Source organism: Zeus faber, assembly GCF_960531495.2.
Source record: "Zeus faber genome assembly, chromosome: 9".
NCBI lineage: Eukaryota > Metazoa > Chordata > Actinopteri > Zeiformes > Zeidae > Zeus > Zeus faber.
The window spans coordinates 21,749,173-21,766,672 of NC_137197.1; the positions used below are offsets into that span (position 1 = coordinate 21,749,173).

Sequence of the window (17,500 nt, forward strand, 5' to 3'; positions counted from 1 at the left end):
GACCACAGTAGCCACATTTCGATGGAGCAGTGCAGGCGGCCAACCACGATTCTGTATCAATAAAAATAAAAATAATAAAAATGAATGAAAAATGAAACCGTTCGTAAAGGGGACACGATCTCCGTGAGTCCCCGGAAAGTCGTGGTGAGGTGCCCGTGTCCGGAGGACTGGGGCACGGCAACGAAAGAAACCTTTTAAATGAGGCCTTTTAGATCTTATATGACTGAAGATTCAGCAACTGGATTGCTTATTTTCTTCAGAAACAGATTTCGGTGGACTGATAAGGTGAAAAATAATAAATACAATGAAACCCGGAAGCCATGCTCAAACGCCATAGACTCACATAACCCGGAACTCGTACTCAAACCCCATTGGCTCACAGAACTAGGGGCCTCGGGAAGGTTGCTCCTCCCACTGCAACAGCCCGTTTTCAGAGAGGGTGCATTGGACGCATGTTAGAATGGCTCTAATGCATAAGCTGAGTGGTATTTTCAACAAAAACCTTGTGTAAAAAGGAGCATAATAGGTCCAATTTAAAGTCAGAATTCTGAGTTTATTCTCAAAAACACAGGGATATTTTGTTTTTTATTTGCACGGCCCTAATACTCTTCCGTAATATTGGAACAGCCAGTTCACAAATATTGTGTTTAAAATCTGAAATTTTAATCAAATTCTCAATTCTTCTTAGGTCTTTCTTCATTCCAAGACGATAGGGCATTATATAAGTGGAGCATTGTGGTTATACGTCATATAACCCCGCCACCCTGTGACATTGTGTTGAATGTAAAATAAAAGTCCACGATCCCAGCAGCAGCTATAAAGTCATTAATGGGCGGAGACGACAGCTTCACATTTACCTGCCTCCACTGTGTGCAGTGCGGGCAGACCATCCTACATACGCATGATGAGGATGATGATGATGACGACGACAATGCTTGCGCTTATTTCATTTTTCTGCGCATCTGCTGTGAGCTTGATTTCAGGGACAGGTAAGTTTGCCAATGCTTAAAAATGGAGAATTGACTTGGGGGGGAAAAAAGGTTAAGATTTTACTCGATAAACTGAAACTTTCCCGTATACAATTTACATTAATTTGGCATTTGTATTGGAATTGTTACATAAAAAAGTAGAATTTCTATATTTGAGTTGAATGATGTACATATTCACAACCTACCTGGTTCTACAAAATGGTCAAGTGGCCCCGGTCTAACGTTAAAGCAATAATCAAAGCAGAGAAGAAGCAAAGAGGAATAAATATCGAATAGGCCCAGATAATATTGTTTCTAATAATGTGTTCTCAACCTGTGATTTATTTCTACTTTGCTGCTAAATTACCCATTTCAAATTCTTTGCATTAGATTGGTGCTACCAATCCCAAGTTACATGCAATGGCACATGCATAGGTATGCACTACAGATTAAAAAAAAAAATATATATATATATATATATATTTATATATTTTTTTAAACACCTTGAGCTCCATGTTAACTGACATTTGAATTTGTTTCACAGGGCCTGACACCTGGTCAGTGGTTTCACAACAGTGCAGCGGCAGAGCCCAGTCTCCCGTTAACGTTGTCACAAGGAAAACTCTACAGGATAAACATCTCACTCCATTCCAATTTATCGGCTATCAAGACACTTTTCATGGCCGCATCAAAAACACAGGATACACTGGTATGTTCAATAACTTTTTCTTTAACCTTCAAGGACCGAAAAAGCAAGTTGATCTCGTTACGGATTTGGGGAAAAACAAATGACTAGAGGTTTTCTGCCATGCATGTCCTGTTTACATTTCTGCCATTGTAAATTACTTGTATTTTAACACTAGTTCAAGTGGAGCTGCCTGCTAATGCATTGGTGAAAGGTGGAAACTTGTCAGTGCCATACAAAGCGGTGGAGCTCCACTTCCACTGGGGAAAAGATGGAGGACCGGGCTCCGAACACACGATTGATGGGGAACAATTTCAGATGGAGGTGTGAAATAACAGCCGTAAGATCGTAAATGGCATTAAAATGACTGCTCTCCATTCCCTTTGAAACATTTTATGCTATGTCATGCATTGGCACAATGCTAATATCTCCATGGCATATACAGATGCATATTGTCCACATAAAGGAAGAATACAACAGTTTGTCCCAAGCTCTGGGAGACAGTGCTGGCGTCGCAGCTCTTGGATTTTTCTTTCAGGTGATGAGTCGGTTGGTTTTTCCTCAATGAGCTCACTCACACATCAAATTGTGATGGTAAAAATGTAACTCCTGAAAAGTGCTTCGTAATTGTCCACCTCAACGGTAGAACACATTTTTGATGTCGCCTCTTACATTTCAGGAATCTGCGACTTCGAACAAGCATTACGATGCCATTGTAACCGCTCTGCAAGACATCACACGACCATGTAAGACAGGTATTTTTTACGAGCGATAAAACACCTTTGGGTATCTCCCAGTTTTATTAAGGCAATAAGCCCTTATCCTGTTGCTGATCATTTATATTTCTAAAGGGCAATTCCTTGAAATAGACAGCGCATCATAAAAGACCTTATGCGACCTGCGATAGTTCAAAGAGAACAAAGCGGCGGCCAGCTTTTTTCAAAGTTTTTATTATTGCGGTCGCATAACAAGTTCATATTTTTTTCAAAACCAGCCACCAACACCACGCTGAGTGCCGTGTCCTTGAGCATGCTCATTCCTCCTCTGGGAAACATGACCGGCTACTTCCGCTATCACGGATCCCTCACCACCCCAAACTGTGCTGAAGCCATCGTATGGACGCTGTTTGACACGCCCATTCTGCTCAGCAGGCGACAGGTCCACAACCCCTCGATAACACCCTCATCCCGTCCACCCCAAAGGTTTTTATCCACTCATTTGATCTGATTTGCTCACATTTATTCCAATTTTTTCCCCACAGCTTGCTGCATTCTCCAAGCTCCGGTTTTCCAATGGGATGCAAATGGAAAGAACGTACCGGCCCGTGCAGCCGTTGAATGAGAGGAAAGTGTTTTACTCTGGAGGCCACGTTGCTTTGGCGAGTGCTGTGCTGCTCACCGCTTCAGTGTTGATATCCAGCCAATGGAGAGACAGTTAAATTTATCTTGCTGATAGTCAAGACTAATGTGAGAAATACCTGATGACTAAAATTGATTTTTCTATCCACCAAGGAGAGATGATGGCATTTTATGTCATGTGAAATTATTATTTCTTTATTCAATGGAATAATGAACAAATGTAATTTTATTCTATTTCCCTGACGGTAATTCACGTATATTTATGATATTAAAGTGATATGATGTTTATAAATATAATACATATGAATAATATGAATATATTATATACATACATGGAAGTGAATTATAAGTAAAATGTAATTTTTATATGTACATTCATATGACTTATGCACTGTGCCACATTTTGTATTTTGTATTATAAACACAATCTGACAACATAGCTGATGTGTAAGGTGTCTATTTTCTTTTTCATTTTATCTCTAATCCTTCTTTAACAATAACTAATGAAGACCTACAGACACAGATAAACAGATACAGATAGACACACACACACGCGCGCACGCACGCACGCTCACACACCCTCACACCTTATCTTTGTGTATAGGAGGGTTGTGTAACATTTCCTAGCTGATGTAATATTATCAGTGAAACTTCCAATGACTTCGGAGTGAAGTCTATTTCATTGCATGTGAATTTAAACCAGTTCCTCCGGGTTCCACACTGTGGCAGCACTGAATAGAGTTGTTTAAAATGGATAAACTTCACCTACTCTGTAGCTGAAGGATATACTGTAACGTGTGGGTGTAGTCCCATTTTTCACACACATTCTGGGACAATTTAATATTTCTGTTCATGGCTAAATAACCAACTGATCGTTATTAAGTCATTTGTGCATCATGGCTCATCCTGTGAGAGCAATACTTGAGAGAAGCCATTTTTAATGGTCATTCTGGACGAGGTGTGTAGCCATGTTTTATATAGTCGCAGATTGGTTGATAAGGAAAGCATATTTGACACGCAGATGTAAATAAACAAAAACACTGGCTCCCGGGCAGAGATCATGGATAATGCGATCAATCCGAGACATTGTGCTGAGAAGTTAATACCCACCGCTTTCAATTGATAATGTCCTCGTCTCAGGACGCAAACACTATCTATATCATTGTAAGCGCTAGATGGGATCACTGCGGATATAATCCCGGGATACACAGAAATAGATGTCGAACGCAAGCACACGGCCTGCAGTGCCAGAGAGAGAGAGAGAGAGAGAGAGAGAGAGAGAGAGAGAGAGAGAGAGAGCGAGAGAGCGAGAGAGAGAGAGAGAGAGCCAAGACATAAACTGTACACATGCACAGTCATGTTTCAACACTGCACTGTGCTTACTTGTCTCCTCTGCAGAAAAAAATTTAAAAAAACACATAGCAATATGCAGAACCAATGCAAATTATACTGTATTATAAGTGTTTTGTGCAAGGGGGTTGTCCTCCGATGCCGCCAGGAGACATGACTGTATTAATACGGTTAAATGATCAACATTTGATTTTGGACTGCCGTCGTTAGGGTAGAGTAGTACCCGTCCTATTTTTCTACAACGATATTCTTTCTCGGTTCGTGCACACCACCCATCCCCCACTTCCTCTTATTTCACTTGGTGTGACTCTGAGGTTTGTGTTGTCTTGACAACGGAGGACAGAGGCCTATCTTTATTCTATTTACGAAGTTTCTGTTGTTGCAAGCATATTGCACATTTGCTGAGATGGGGAAGCGACTCGTCCCATCCTCCCACCTCACCTTGTCACTAACAATTATTATTAATTATTAAAAAATGTTGACATTTCAGGTTATGGCCTGTGTATTTTTGCATCTTCATAGCTCTATATTGTTGTACAGCCATCATCCTATTTACAATAGAAACCATATTGTAATAACTAATAATTTACAGTTACACTACTGACTACAGGGTTCCAACTGCTACACAAATGCCAAATCTTATTATGTTTCATGCTGAGTTATTACAACAAATATGATAGTAATATGTTAGAGCCTAGTAATCCGAAGATTGCCGGTTCAATCCTGGTAGCGTGCTGATGTGTCCTTCAGCAAGACGCTTAACCCCCTACCTGCTCCCCGGGCGCTGCTACATGCAGCCCACTGCTCCTACATACGTCAGTTACTAGGATGGTAAAATGCAGAGAAATGCATTTTGTTGCCTCAGTACTTGTACTCTGTGCAATGACAATGGGTTGAATCTAATCTAATTCTATGATGTCTTTATCTAATTTAAAGCAGATTCTGATCATATCTTTGAAGAAAATGTGTTTTCTCACATATTTAGCTTGAAACAGTGATATGCTTCACTATTTGATTCAGATTGTGACTGCACATCCTTGTAAGTGTCAACTGTGCATGTGTGCGCGTGTGTGTTGGTGTGTGTGTGTGTGTACTGTATGGACAGGCACATCCGTATGTGCTAGCCCACAAGATGTGCAAGGTGTGTGTGTGTGTGTGTGTGTGTGTGTGTGTGTGTGTGTGTGTGTGTGTGTGTGTGTGTGTGTGTGTGCGCGTGTGTGTCTGTGTGTGTGTGTGTCTGTGTGTGTGTGTGTGTGTGTGTGTGTGTGTGTGTGTGTGTGTGTGTGTGTGGCGTGTGTGTGTGGGCGTGTGCGCGCGTGCTCGTGCAGACTGCAACTCTTTCCTGTGTAAACCACGTGGTACAGACAGGGTTAATAAAAAGATCATGTTCATTTCTTGGTTCTCTTTCTTCTTGGGAGTCAAAAAGCGGGTAAGACCAAGACATAGCACCAAGACATGAAATGCTTAAACTTCTTAACGAACATTGAATTGATATTTAAAGGCATTGAAACCCTGTTGTATTCTGACTGTGTAGAATAATTAAGACATTTCACCAGTGACAGACTTTGACGGCAATGTTCCTTATTTATGTGTTATATGAGGATCATTTTAAAGAACATTCATGTCAAATACTTGTGGGTGAATTTTTTTTTTCCTGTAAATATTTCATTATCATAAAAGTAATTAAGTATAACTAGTTATTCATGAATTCATGCTACAGATTGGATATTTTGATTTTTTTTTTTTGTATGATTTTGTTGAACTTTCCGTCACGTTTCGTTGAACCTGCATCTTGGAACCGCGAGGACCGGCTGATGTACAGTGTTGTCACCCATAAAGTAGAAAGCACTACTAAACTGTTGTACGAAGTGTAGTGTTTCCTACTTTATGGATGAGTACACTGTGGGCGACAGAGGAAAGTTAAAGACCATCTACTGCATCTGTTTGGAACCACATTCTCTTTTTGAAATCCGGCTTTTCTTTTGTCTCGTCTTCTGCAATTTGAATTTCACCCCGGGTGACCCTCCTGCAGAAAATCAATTTTCACTTTGCAAATAAAACAAATGAGTATGTGTTTTATTATAACAACAAAGTACAGCATTTTATTGACATTTAACTCATTGTACGGAATAGCTGAAATAAAACACGTTTTGTGCAAGTTTTCTGAATTCAAAACACTTTATTGTCATGTACCACTGTTGATATTTGCATAGATAAGACATATATTTTAATCAATAATTTCTACCAATGTTTCTGTTACATATTTGAAATAAAAACCTGATTAAAAAGACGTGCTTCTGTGTCCAACACAAAACAGTAAATACAAGAATTTCATTCATTCTCAATATGAAAAGAATATGAGCTGAGTATAGAAAACGTATAAATACTTTATACTTTATAAGGCAAATATGGACGCAATATAGTGACAGACTTGGGTTAGCAGATATATTAGGTTAGTGTTCTTTTAAGGCTAAAATAACCTAGCAATTACTGACTGGTGCCACTGCAGTATTCTTTTTTATGATGTCATGTGAAAAATATCTTATTTAAATAAATGGGATTTGAGAGTATTTTTTATGGGCTTTTATAAAAAACCTTGAGTCATCTTGATGCACATTGATATTTGCCAAACGTGCGCGGGGCAGAGAAAAGGTCAGTTCACCCTACCGAGCCTAAGTCACAAGCAAATAAAATATTTTCCATTTTCCTGTGAATTCTTGCACAACTTAAAAGTTTGCGCGACAAGTGACTTCATCATTTTCCACATTTGGCGGTGTCCTGATAGTGAAATGACAATATTTACAGGAGATTCATCGCTGTGTAGATATGAAACATACACTTGTTGATCTGGCATCTAAAGACACACATTCTTATAAAAAAAAAAAAAAGACTTTTTTCCACTGTATCGCTGCAACCTCCTTGGTATTGAGATTTCTAATTCCACGGTAGCGGCTGCAGGAAGTTTGACGGCACCAGGCCTCGTCGTCCGTGATGATCCCCCTAAAATGTAGAAAGAGGGACAGCGTGAAGTTTCCTCGAACGCCGGGGTTTCAAAGAGGCGCTTTATGATGCGCGTTCGCTACTCACAAAGTAGAATCCGTCTTCATCCATGTCGCCAAACACGTATATGATGTCTCCCGCCCGGAAGCTGAGCTCCTCCTGCAAGAGAAGGCGGCATGAGTCGATGCCGAAGGGGATCGACGCTCTTTGGCCCTCGAAAGCGTGTGTGGACGGGCCGCGGGCGTACCAGCTCGACCCGGCCACGAAGCGCAAGGAGCTTACCTCGCTGTCGAGGTTGGGGGAGCTTTCCCACGAATCGTATTCGTATATGGCCACCATTCGGCGGACGACAACATCCTCGGGGATGCTGCCGTCAACGCTCAGATCCGGCGTTCGGGAAACCCCTGCGAATAAATGCACAACGCACGCCGTAAGGACTGGCGGTAGATTTCTGGATGTTTTCGCTCTGCATCCATCATGATACGGTACGCCACACACACGCAACAGTGCGTGTTACCACCTGCCATTTTTTATTTTTTCTACCACACATTATGAAGAGAAAATTGACAGAGCAGATCTTTTAATAGCACATCCACTCGTTTAATCCATATTCCTACGCTTACATGTGTACAGTTCATTGAGTTTATGGCGTGGAGCTCTACACAAATAGATATACCTGTGTTATCCACTGGAATAAATCCTTGCTGCATGAGCGACTGCTTGAGATACTCATCATCCACCGGGATCTCAGCCACCATGTTACTCGGCACGAAGCCTTTGAGGCCCCCAGACTCCCCGTTATAAAACCCGTCAGGGTCCTTATCTCCGAAAACCTACCAAAAACAGAGAGTTTGTGTTTATCCCGCCTCGGACCAGATGAAAGGATCACTCATTTATCTTAACGTGCGCAACGCCGAGGCAGACAGGATTCGCTCGGGGGTTATACTTTCACGATCGGTTCGTTGCAAATGAGGACAGGAAATGGAAATAAAAACCACAGAGCCCAGGTCTATAGACAAAACAGGAAACCATATCGAGCTCTTCGGGGGCTTTTTTCAACTGCTAAGCCTTGTAAGATATTAAAAATGCGCGCTGCAAACGATGCATTCGACCGCGCGCACGGAGACATAACTTTTGAATGACGCAACATTGGGAACGTGCGTCCGCGAGGACCCCGCGTGCTTTACCTTGATGATCTGGCCGGGCACGAAAGGCAGCTCCTCCGCCGCCGTGTCGGGGTTCGGCGACATCGCGGCGGGGTTGTACGGGTAGAGCGCCACAAAGAGACGGGCGCTGGGCAGAGACAACTGGCTGGCGGTCTCGAGCTCCCATTCCCTGATGTCTCCCGGCGTGGCAATCCTCACCTCGTCTGGGTATATCAAAACGTCCAGCTCGAGAAGTCTGTCCATCAACCCCGGTGCGAGCATCCAGCTCTCTGTCGGCAGACAGATGGCCGCTGTCGACGGCGGACTCTCTCCCCTTATCCTCGTTGGAGGTATCTAAGCTAAGCCGTAGGTACAGGAGATAATCCTCTTTGAGGGAAGTGAATATGCCTCGGCACGGCCGGCTGGACACCGACACTTGTTTGTATGGTAACAGGAGAACATTAGTCCCATTAGGCCCGGGCCATGACGACAAATTATTTTTACGACCAAGCATGTAGGGCATTGACTAGGACAATCAAAACAGTCCAATATCAATAGAAAAGAAGAAAGAAAGAAAGATAAAACCAGTCTATATTCGTCACGCAACACACCACACTACAACACATGCTTGCACACACACACACACATGCACATGCACATGCTTGATGGTGGCCGGTGAAATGGATCCTCTGCTTTTGACCCATTCTGGCTTGTCCTTCCTCCGGGGGCACAGCCAGGAGCAGTGGGCAGCATACGTGGACGCGCCCGGGGACCAGGTGATAAGTGTCCATCGCTGGTCAGACGATGATGGGTGCATGTTTTTGGTGGTGGTCCTTACTGACGTGAGGTGGAGGAAACCCCATGTGAGCACGGGGAGAACATGCAAACTCCACACAGAAAGGCTCCTATTTGGGAGATAACCCTTTCTGTGTGGAGTTTGCATGTTCTCCCCAATATATTACTTTACAGTAATGCAGCCTAAACGATACCATTTAACTATCTCATGATATTATGATAACCAAAACACCAGCGATATTGAGTTTCATGTCTTATTGGACGAAAGCGTCGGCTAAATAACATAATGTAATGTAACGTCCCCGTTTCACTATTATATCAATGTGTGATCGATATGTGCCAGGGAGAAGACCCCTCGGGACGTGTTATTCATTGAGATTCGAGGTGATTCCTCCACTACCTAGACTTGACCTACTTCAGGCCTCAGCTAAAAGTCAGCACTTTTTTTGACCTGTTGCCCAGTCAGGCAGCGGTAATCTCCTGTTGAAGGACCGACTAATAGGGATCGGAACCCTGTGTGTTCCCGCGGCTCTAAGTAATCCCACGTCAACGTCCACCTTGGAACGTCTTTACAATGCTCCCAGAAAGGGGCAATCCTCGCAGACGTGTGCACCGGCAGCGGAATTTTTTCTGACGGCTACGGGGTCGCCCCCAAAAGTAGAAAGTAGAACAGGTTATATCGTCATGTAGTAACATCTACAGTGTATGTGCCCTTGGCCAAGATTATACACAATCCACTTCCAGGGGGTTTATCCTGTACCTCACACTTCCACGTACAACAAATCAAAATCAATATAAGAAACAGTCCACCTTTGCAGACTTTAAACAGTGAAAGTTGACTGGTCCACTGAGATCTGAGGCAACTCAATGGATAAATGGTCGTTGTTTCTGAATGAAGTTCCGTGCACCCACAGCGCGAGCAATCACCTCGTTTTCGAGGGAAGAGGCAGACAACATGATGCGTTTCTGACACGAGATTCATCGGGCAGGACCGGTCTGGACCAGGAGAGGGAGCTCTGGGTCGGCCCAGTTGTCAGGATGTGTGCCGCAGCGAGGGCCTGGTACAGTGGGCCTTGCCTTATGTAACGTGCGCACACACACACACACACACACACACACACACGCGGGTGCACACACACGCACACACACACACACACACACACACACACACACACACACACACACACACAAAAGTACCTTGAACGAGACACTAAAACCTCATGCTCATTGATGTTACATGAATACACAGATAAGTATAGTATATGAACTACAACCGGTTAAATATGAAAAATGACCACTCTAGCCCATAATTCTGTATCTGTGGTCATTCATTATGCTCTGCTAATAGCCAATGGATGAGGGAAACACATTGCTATATGATCGATGGATAAAGGAAGCCATGTTCCACGGCAAGTCATACTGTAGGTTACTAGAGGACGTGTTGGTGAGGCTCACAATTAGATTACTAAGGTTCCGAGTGGGAATCGAACAGCCTTGAAACGTTAAAAAAAAAAAAAAAAAAAAAAGAAGAACCCGACTCCTTCAAAGTGAGTCAGTGAATCATTCACAGCCTTTTGGGGCCTGCAGGTACGGAAAGCGTAATGCATTCGCTTGAGGAAGAAAAAAAACTGCCCTGTTTTATCCGACTTAACGAGACATGAGCAGCTTGGTGATCCCGCCGAGAAGCTCTCATTCCGACCGGAGAGCTCGACTTCACGGAGGCAAACGAGTCCCCGCCCGCTCGTTCGACTCCGCTTCATTTTCCGGTTTGGGTTTGGTAGTCGGGCCTCTGAGTGACGCAGGACGTCACGGCGTTCTCTCCGGGATCCGTTGGACCAATATGGCTGCTTCATGGATATAAGATGATGCAACTGAAAGGCATCACGCCTCCGTAGGAAGGAGAGCTTCCTCGCAGGAACACAATCCTTCCATGTGTGGTGGTTCTGCTCTGTTTTTCCGAATTAACGCGATACCTTTTTTTTTTTTTTTTTTGGTTGTTGCTGCAGAATCCTATCTCATTGATTATGAAAAACGGGGCAATTTTTTTTTCTCCGTATCAAGGCCCCTCCTCCCCCTCCTCCTCCTCCTCCTCCTCCTCACCACGGCCCTGCTCAGGTAAAACCTACAAGGGTAAGCGACAGATAACGGGCACCTCGGGATATAAATAAAGGAAGGATAGGACCAACCAAAAAGCCGGTGGACGTGTGGATGACGTGGTGGGTGGAGGAAGCCTAAATAGTTGTGTTCCGTGCTTACAATAGGGAACGCAAGGTTTGACGGTTGCCACGGGCTGCTATGCACTCCGCCCGCCACTTTTGGAGGATCGCTTCCATTCACTTGCATGGAGAAATAGCGAAAATATACGAAATGTACCAAAATGGAGAAAGGAAGGGAGTGAAAGAAGGTTTCACGCAAGACAGTTGCAAGATTTTCTGTGGCAGCTTTTCGCCGACCCAGACTTCCAGGCGCCTTTTAACACAAACATGCCGACCGACGTTCACAGTCAATGCGAGTGATCCCCCCCAAATATGCTGGCCTCGCTGCCGGCAACGTGACATCAGCTTCACGTTCCCTAAACTACTGTGCAAATCTAGCATTCGAGAACAGCTATATTTGCAATGCTTCGGACCCCTCCCTACTTCAATATGAAATTAAATATTTGATGATGAAGGCGTCTCTGTGTGAATTGATGTGCTTGTCCGAGTTGGCTGGGGTGAGGTATCCACTGTAAGTTGATGAGTTACAGTTTAAGTTATGCATAGTTCACACATACAGACAGGTTCGATTCTGGGAAGGAGAAGCCATAATTTTTTTTTGATTAAGCTGCTCATCAAATAGCCCGTGAGCGAAACTAATGCTGCGTTCCAGCGCTAATCGGAACTCAGTCATTCTGAGTCAGTACTTGATTGTCCCCACAGCCTATAGAGTCTGTAAATAAGCTAGTAAACATATGTTCACACAACAGAATAGTCCATCTATCTACTATCTATCTATCTATCTATCTATCTATCTATCTATCTACATTTACATTTAGTCATTTAGCAGACGCTTTTATCCAAAGCGACTTACAATTGTTCAAACACCGACGGACGCAGCCATCAGGAGCAATTAGGGGTTAATTGTCTTGCTCAAGGACACTACAGCATGCTAGCAGGAGGAGCCTGGGATCGAACCAGCAACCTTTAGATCACTAGACCACCAGCTCTACCTCCAGAGCTACCATCCCCTCTATCTATCTGTCTGTCTATCTATCTATCTGTCTATCTACTATCTATCTATCTATCTATCTATCTGTCTATCTATCTATTTATCTATCTATCTATCTATCTATCTATCTATCTATCTATCTATCTATCTGTCTATCTATCTATCTATCTATCTGTCTATCTATCTATCTATCTATCTATCTATCTGTCTATCTACTATCTATCTATCTATCTATCTATCTATCTATCTATCTATCTATCTATCTATCTATCTATCTATCTATCTATCTATCTATCTGTCTATCTATCTATCTATCTATCTATCTATCTATCTATCTATCTATCTATCTATCTATCTATCTGTCTATCTATCTGTCTATCTATCTATCTATCTATCTATCTATCTATCTGTCTATCTATCTATCTATCTATCTATCTATCTATCTATCTATCTATCTATCTATCTATCTATCTATCTATCTATCTATCTATCTATCTATCTGTGGCAGTTCTTCTACCACCCATGCAGGGACCTCCGGCACAGAGACAGACAACCAGGTGGTAGACACACTGGTTTATTGAAGAAAGTACGCTAGTTGGAATAAGCCCAGGAGCAGATGGAGGTGTCTCATGACACGGGCTCCTCTCCTGAGTGAGTGTGGGGATGTGGGCTTTACCTGTTGCTGGTGAGACCAACCAACGGGCAACAAGTAAGCAGCCACTCTGATCCTGGGCCCCAGCTGCCTGGACCCAGGACAGGTGTGGCTGCTCAAACCACACCATCCCCACACCACACTATCTATCTATCTATCTATCTATCTATCTATCTATCTATCTATCTATCAATCATCTATCTATCTATCTATCATCTATCTCGGCCACACCCCCACGGGGGGGGGGGGGCAGTAGGACTCCCACAATCCCCTTCGCCAAGCCCTCCGCCCCCCCACCCGCCAGTGCATGGAGTGTGACTTCATCGGCAGACTCCCACCTTTTCCGAGTGATGACGCAGCCGCGAGAAAGCGCGAGGAGGAGGAGGAGGAGGAGGAGGAGGAGGAGGAGGAGGAGGGAAGAGTAGGGATGGAGGAGGGAGGAGGGAGGGAGGGAGGGAGCAGGGAAGGAGGCAGGGAGGAGTAGGGAGGGAGGGAGGGAGGGGGAAGGGAGGAGCAGGGAGGGGGTTTGGGAGGGAGGTTGGCAGGGAGGGAGGGAGGAGCAGGGAGGGGTTGGGAGGGAGGGAGGGAGGAGCAGGGAGGGGTTGGGAGGGAGGTTGGCAGGGAGGGAGGGAGGAGCAGGGAGGGGTTGGGAGGGAGGTTGGCAGGGAGGGAGGGAGGAGCAGGGAGGGGTTGGGAGGGAGGTTGGCAGGGAGGGAGGGAGGAGCAGGGAGGGGTTGGGAGGGAGGTTGGCAGGGAGGGAGGGAGGAGCAGGGAGGGGTTGGGAGGGAGGTTGGCAGGGAGGGAGGGAGGAGCAGGGAGGGGTTGGGAGGGAGGTTGGCAGGGAGGGAGGGAGGAGCAGGGAGGGGTTGGGAGGGAGGTTGGCAGGGAGGGAGGGAGGAGCAGGGAGGGGTTGGGAGGGAGGAGGGTGGGTGTCCCGTCGGCACGAGCGCAGACAGCAGGGAACAGCTGCAGCTCGAGGCGCGCGGACAGAACATCGCTGCAGTGCGAGTCCAGCATCAGACGCTCAGCGCTCAGACCCCGACGAAGACACAGCACAGAGAAAATGGTTGATCGCGAGCAGCTGGTGCAGAAAGCCAGGTTGGCTGAGCAGGCGGAGAGATATGATGATATGGCAGCTGCGATGAAATCGGTAAGTCTTTTTTTTTTTTTTTTTTTTTTTTTTTTTTGGTGGGCGGAGGGGGTGATAATGGGTTTATCATCTGATATGATTGATCATCTGTTATTATTGATCCTCTGTTGTAATTGATCATCTGTCATCATGACGCGTTTGACTGAAATGGCCAAAATTGCCCAGCATTCGCGGACGTCCTCTCCCGGTTAGTCCCCGTGACAGCGCCGCAGCGCTCCGTCATCCGGGACGAGCCGCTTCGACGCCGCATTTAACGCGATCTCCTTCGATGCCAGAGGGGGGTGTGGGCGGGGGGGATTCTTGGTTCAGATCCCGATCCCGAACGTGAGGAGCCCGCTCCTTCCTTGGGCGGTGCCTCCCCCGCCCCGGTACAAAGAAGGACCGCGCATCGGCGTGGGGCTATAGGGTCAGACACCGGCCTGTCACCGTGTCAGCTGCGAGGGAAACTGCGTTTTTATCTGTCACGTTGGATCGCAACATCGAAAAATCCAAACACTAACGCGGAGAGACACCCGTGGTACCCCCGACAATGGCCAAACTACTCTTACTCAATCACACTGTTACATAAAAATGCATCCTAAACCGTTTCTAAATGCTCTTTCACTGACGCCAAATACGCACGAATATGAAGGCGGTGGGGATTTTTTATATATATAATTTTTTCCCCCAGCCCAGTGCATTGGATGGCTCATGAAGAGTAACAGCTCTTTACTCTAAACAGACGTAGGAGGCGGTAGACTCTCTCTGGAATATTCTTTGTCATATTGCAGTGAGTCAATATGAGCCAATTTGCTCGTCGGTGTTGTGTTTCCTTCCGTTTCACGTTGCTGTAAATGGGCTCCTCATGTTCCTTCCCTGCGTCGTCCACATCCCAGTGCTGTTCCGTGCGTGGCTTGTGAACGTGCACTCAGATTCAGCATTTGAAAATTTATTAAAAAAAATAAAATAAATTTGTCGATAGCAAATCTGGAAATATTTTCATTAATTATTCTGGCTCAAAAAATAAAATAAAATAAAATAAAATAAATGGTCCTGTCATGATGACATGATGTTGACACGGTCAGCGTCACAGCACCGCCCTCCCACGGGCCCCCAGATAGGGGCCTTTTGTCTTTTGTTGGCCCCTGAAACGGACGTGGGGGGGGGGGATCCTACAATGGGATCTACCGGGAGGCTACACTGCCTAAAACCGCCGGAAAAACCATATAAACCGTTAGTTATAACGATAGGATGGACCTGAGCGAAGTCATCTCATGTATGATGTAACCCGGCCGTCAGACGGGGGGAGGGATTCCTTTCCCTTTGAACAATCTGTGTCGGTGCGGCCCCCGACGGGGAACCGTCTGCAGGGGTGTGTGCTCCCGTCCCAAACTAAAAGCAAGTCCCCCGGACGATACCCTCCGCTGGCACAGTCGATCCAAGCCCCCGACCATTCTGAATCGGTGGCTGTCGAGATTTCGTCTTTGTCCAGTCATCGTCCTCCACCTGGCGTGGCTTGTTTCCCCGATGTCGTGTTGTAGAAGCGGTGTATAAAGTCGGCGCGTATAATGTCGTACCATGTGGTACGACGCGCCGGAAGGTGCCCGGTTTAGCTCCAAACCAGCGTACACGGTAAAACCTCATACGCCAACACACAGCACATGTTGGTGTACGAGGTGTAAAAGCCATAAAAAATAAAATACAATTTAAAAAAGGATCGCCGTTTCTATAGGTCATGATCTCTGCTCCGTCCTCTCCCCCGGCGGTGACGTCAGCGATCCTGCGCCATCTTTGTGCTATTGGCAAGGGAATGTCAAAACGGCTCGCGAGAGAGCGAGAGAGAGAGAGAGCGAGAGAGAGAGAGAGAGAGAGAGGAAATGTTAAGTCACGCTTGAGAGCCGTTTAGACGGAGGGCCAATTATGAGCTCTGTTTTCTGGAAAAGCGGGGCGTTTTTAAAATTTTTTTTTTTTGCTTTTTTTTTTTTTTTTTTTCTCTGTTCAGTCCACATCTTCCACTCTGCTCCGTCCTTTAAAGTCCACTCATGATAGAGCTATCGATCCGATGAGTGCCGCTTTGCAACGTAAGCTTCACTCGATAGGCGGGGTGATACCCGCCCGGTGGGTTTTTAATGCCGTCCGCTGCACTGCTGATCCGCTCGGCCTGTTGCGGTCTTAACGCAGAGTGATGTCATGGCATTTTGGACAGGTGAATAGGTCACCGTCGGCCACGGAGAAGGTCAGTGGGACACGTGAGCCGGCGGCACAGTGATGGTTTTCACTTACACTGCAGCTGCCCGGGAGCGCCCGCGGGGAACATTTTCGGAATCTCTACACCTCCATTAGCGGCTCCCCCCTCTCGAATATGGTTCCTCCGCTCGCTGGCCTTGGCTGTCCACGTGGCGGCCGGGGCTGCTGGTGCGCTAAATGAGCAAGATTGCCATGGAAACTGGAAATTGCACATGACGAATGGAATCTCACTCATCCCTAATGCTATGCAATGGGCTGTTCGCTACAAGCCGGGTATGCAAAAGCCAACCTTTAAATTGAGGAAGATCTTTGAGAGGGGAATCGGATTAAGTTGTGATTTATCTATTTGGAAAAACGCGCCCTCGACGGCGTACTCGATGTTCTGAAACTAGTTCCCATTCGTCTGTCTTCCCGCCTTTCCCCCAGGTAACGGAGCTGAACGAGGCTCTGTCCAATGAGGAGAGGAACCTCTTGTCCGTCGCCTATAAGAACGTGGTGGGGGCCCGACGGTCCTCCTGGAGGGTCATCTCCAGCATCGAGCAGAAGACCTCGGCCGATGGCAACGAGAAGAAGATTGAGATGGTGCGGGCCTACCGGGAGAAGATCGAGAAGGAGCTGGAGGCCGTGTGCCAGGACGTCCTCAACCTCCTGGACAACTTCCTGATCAAGAACTGCAGCGAGACGCAGCACGAGAGCAAGGTGTTCTACCTGAAGATGAAGGGCGACTACTACCGCTACCTGGCCGAGGTGGCCACGGGGGAGAAGAGGGCCGCCGTGGTGGAGTCGTCGGAGAAGGCCTACAACGAGGCCCACGAGATCAGCAAGGAGCACATGCAGCCCACCCACCCCATCCGCCTGGGCCTGGCCCTCAACTACTCCGTGTTTTACTACGAGATCCAGAACGCCCCGGACCAGGCCTGTCACCTGGCCAAGACCGCCTTCGACGACGCCATCGCCGAGCTGG

At 46.0% G+C, this 17,500-nt stretch overlaps 2 protein-coding genes across 2 annotated transcripts in view; both read left to right on the plus strand.

Annotated features, from left to right (window-relative positions):
- Positions 1-3,091, plus strand: part of ca4b (carbonic anhydrase IV b) — a gene marked incomplete at both ends in the record, with an annotated part of 5,255 nt that extends 2,164 nt beyond the window's left edge. The window contains 5 exons of the mRNA XM_080006701.1: positions 1,832-1,977; positions 2,099-2,191; positions 2,333-2,399; positions 2,648-2,811; positions 2,915-3,091. Coding sequence (XP_079862827.1) covers positions 1,832-1,977; positions 2,099-2,191; positions 2,333-2,399; positions 2,648-2,811; positions 2,915-3,091 — 647 coding nt within the window. The remainder of the gene's footprint in view (positions 1-1,831; positions 1,978-2,098; positions 2,192-2,332; positions 2,400-2,647; positions 2,812-2,914) is intronic.
- Positions 3,092-14,181: 11,090 nt separating this feature from the next.
- The window catches only part of ywhag2 (3-monooxygenase/tryptophan 5-monooxygenase activation protein, gamma polypeptide 2), a 4,525-nt gene continuing 1,206 nt past the window's right edge, over positions 14,182-17,500 (plus strand). The window contains exons 1-2 of the mRNA XM_080006539.1: positions 14,182-14,310; positions 16,963-17,500. The exon at positions 16,963-17,500 is cut by the window's right edge and continues 1,206 nt beyond it. Of these exons, the coding sequence (XP_079862665.1) occupies positions 14,224-14,310; positions 16,963-17,500 (625 nt within the window). The 5' untranslated portion in view covers positions 14,182-14,223. The remainder of the gene's footprint in view (positions 14,311-16,962) is intronic.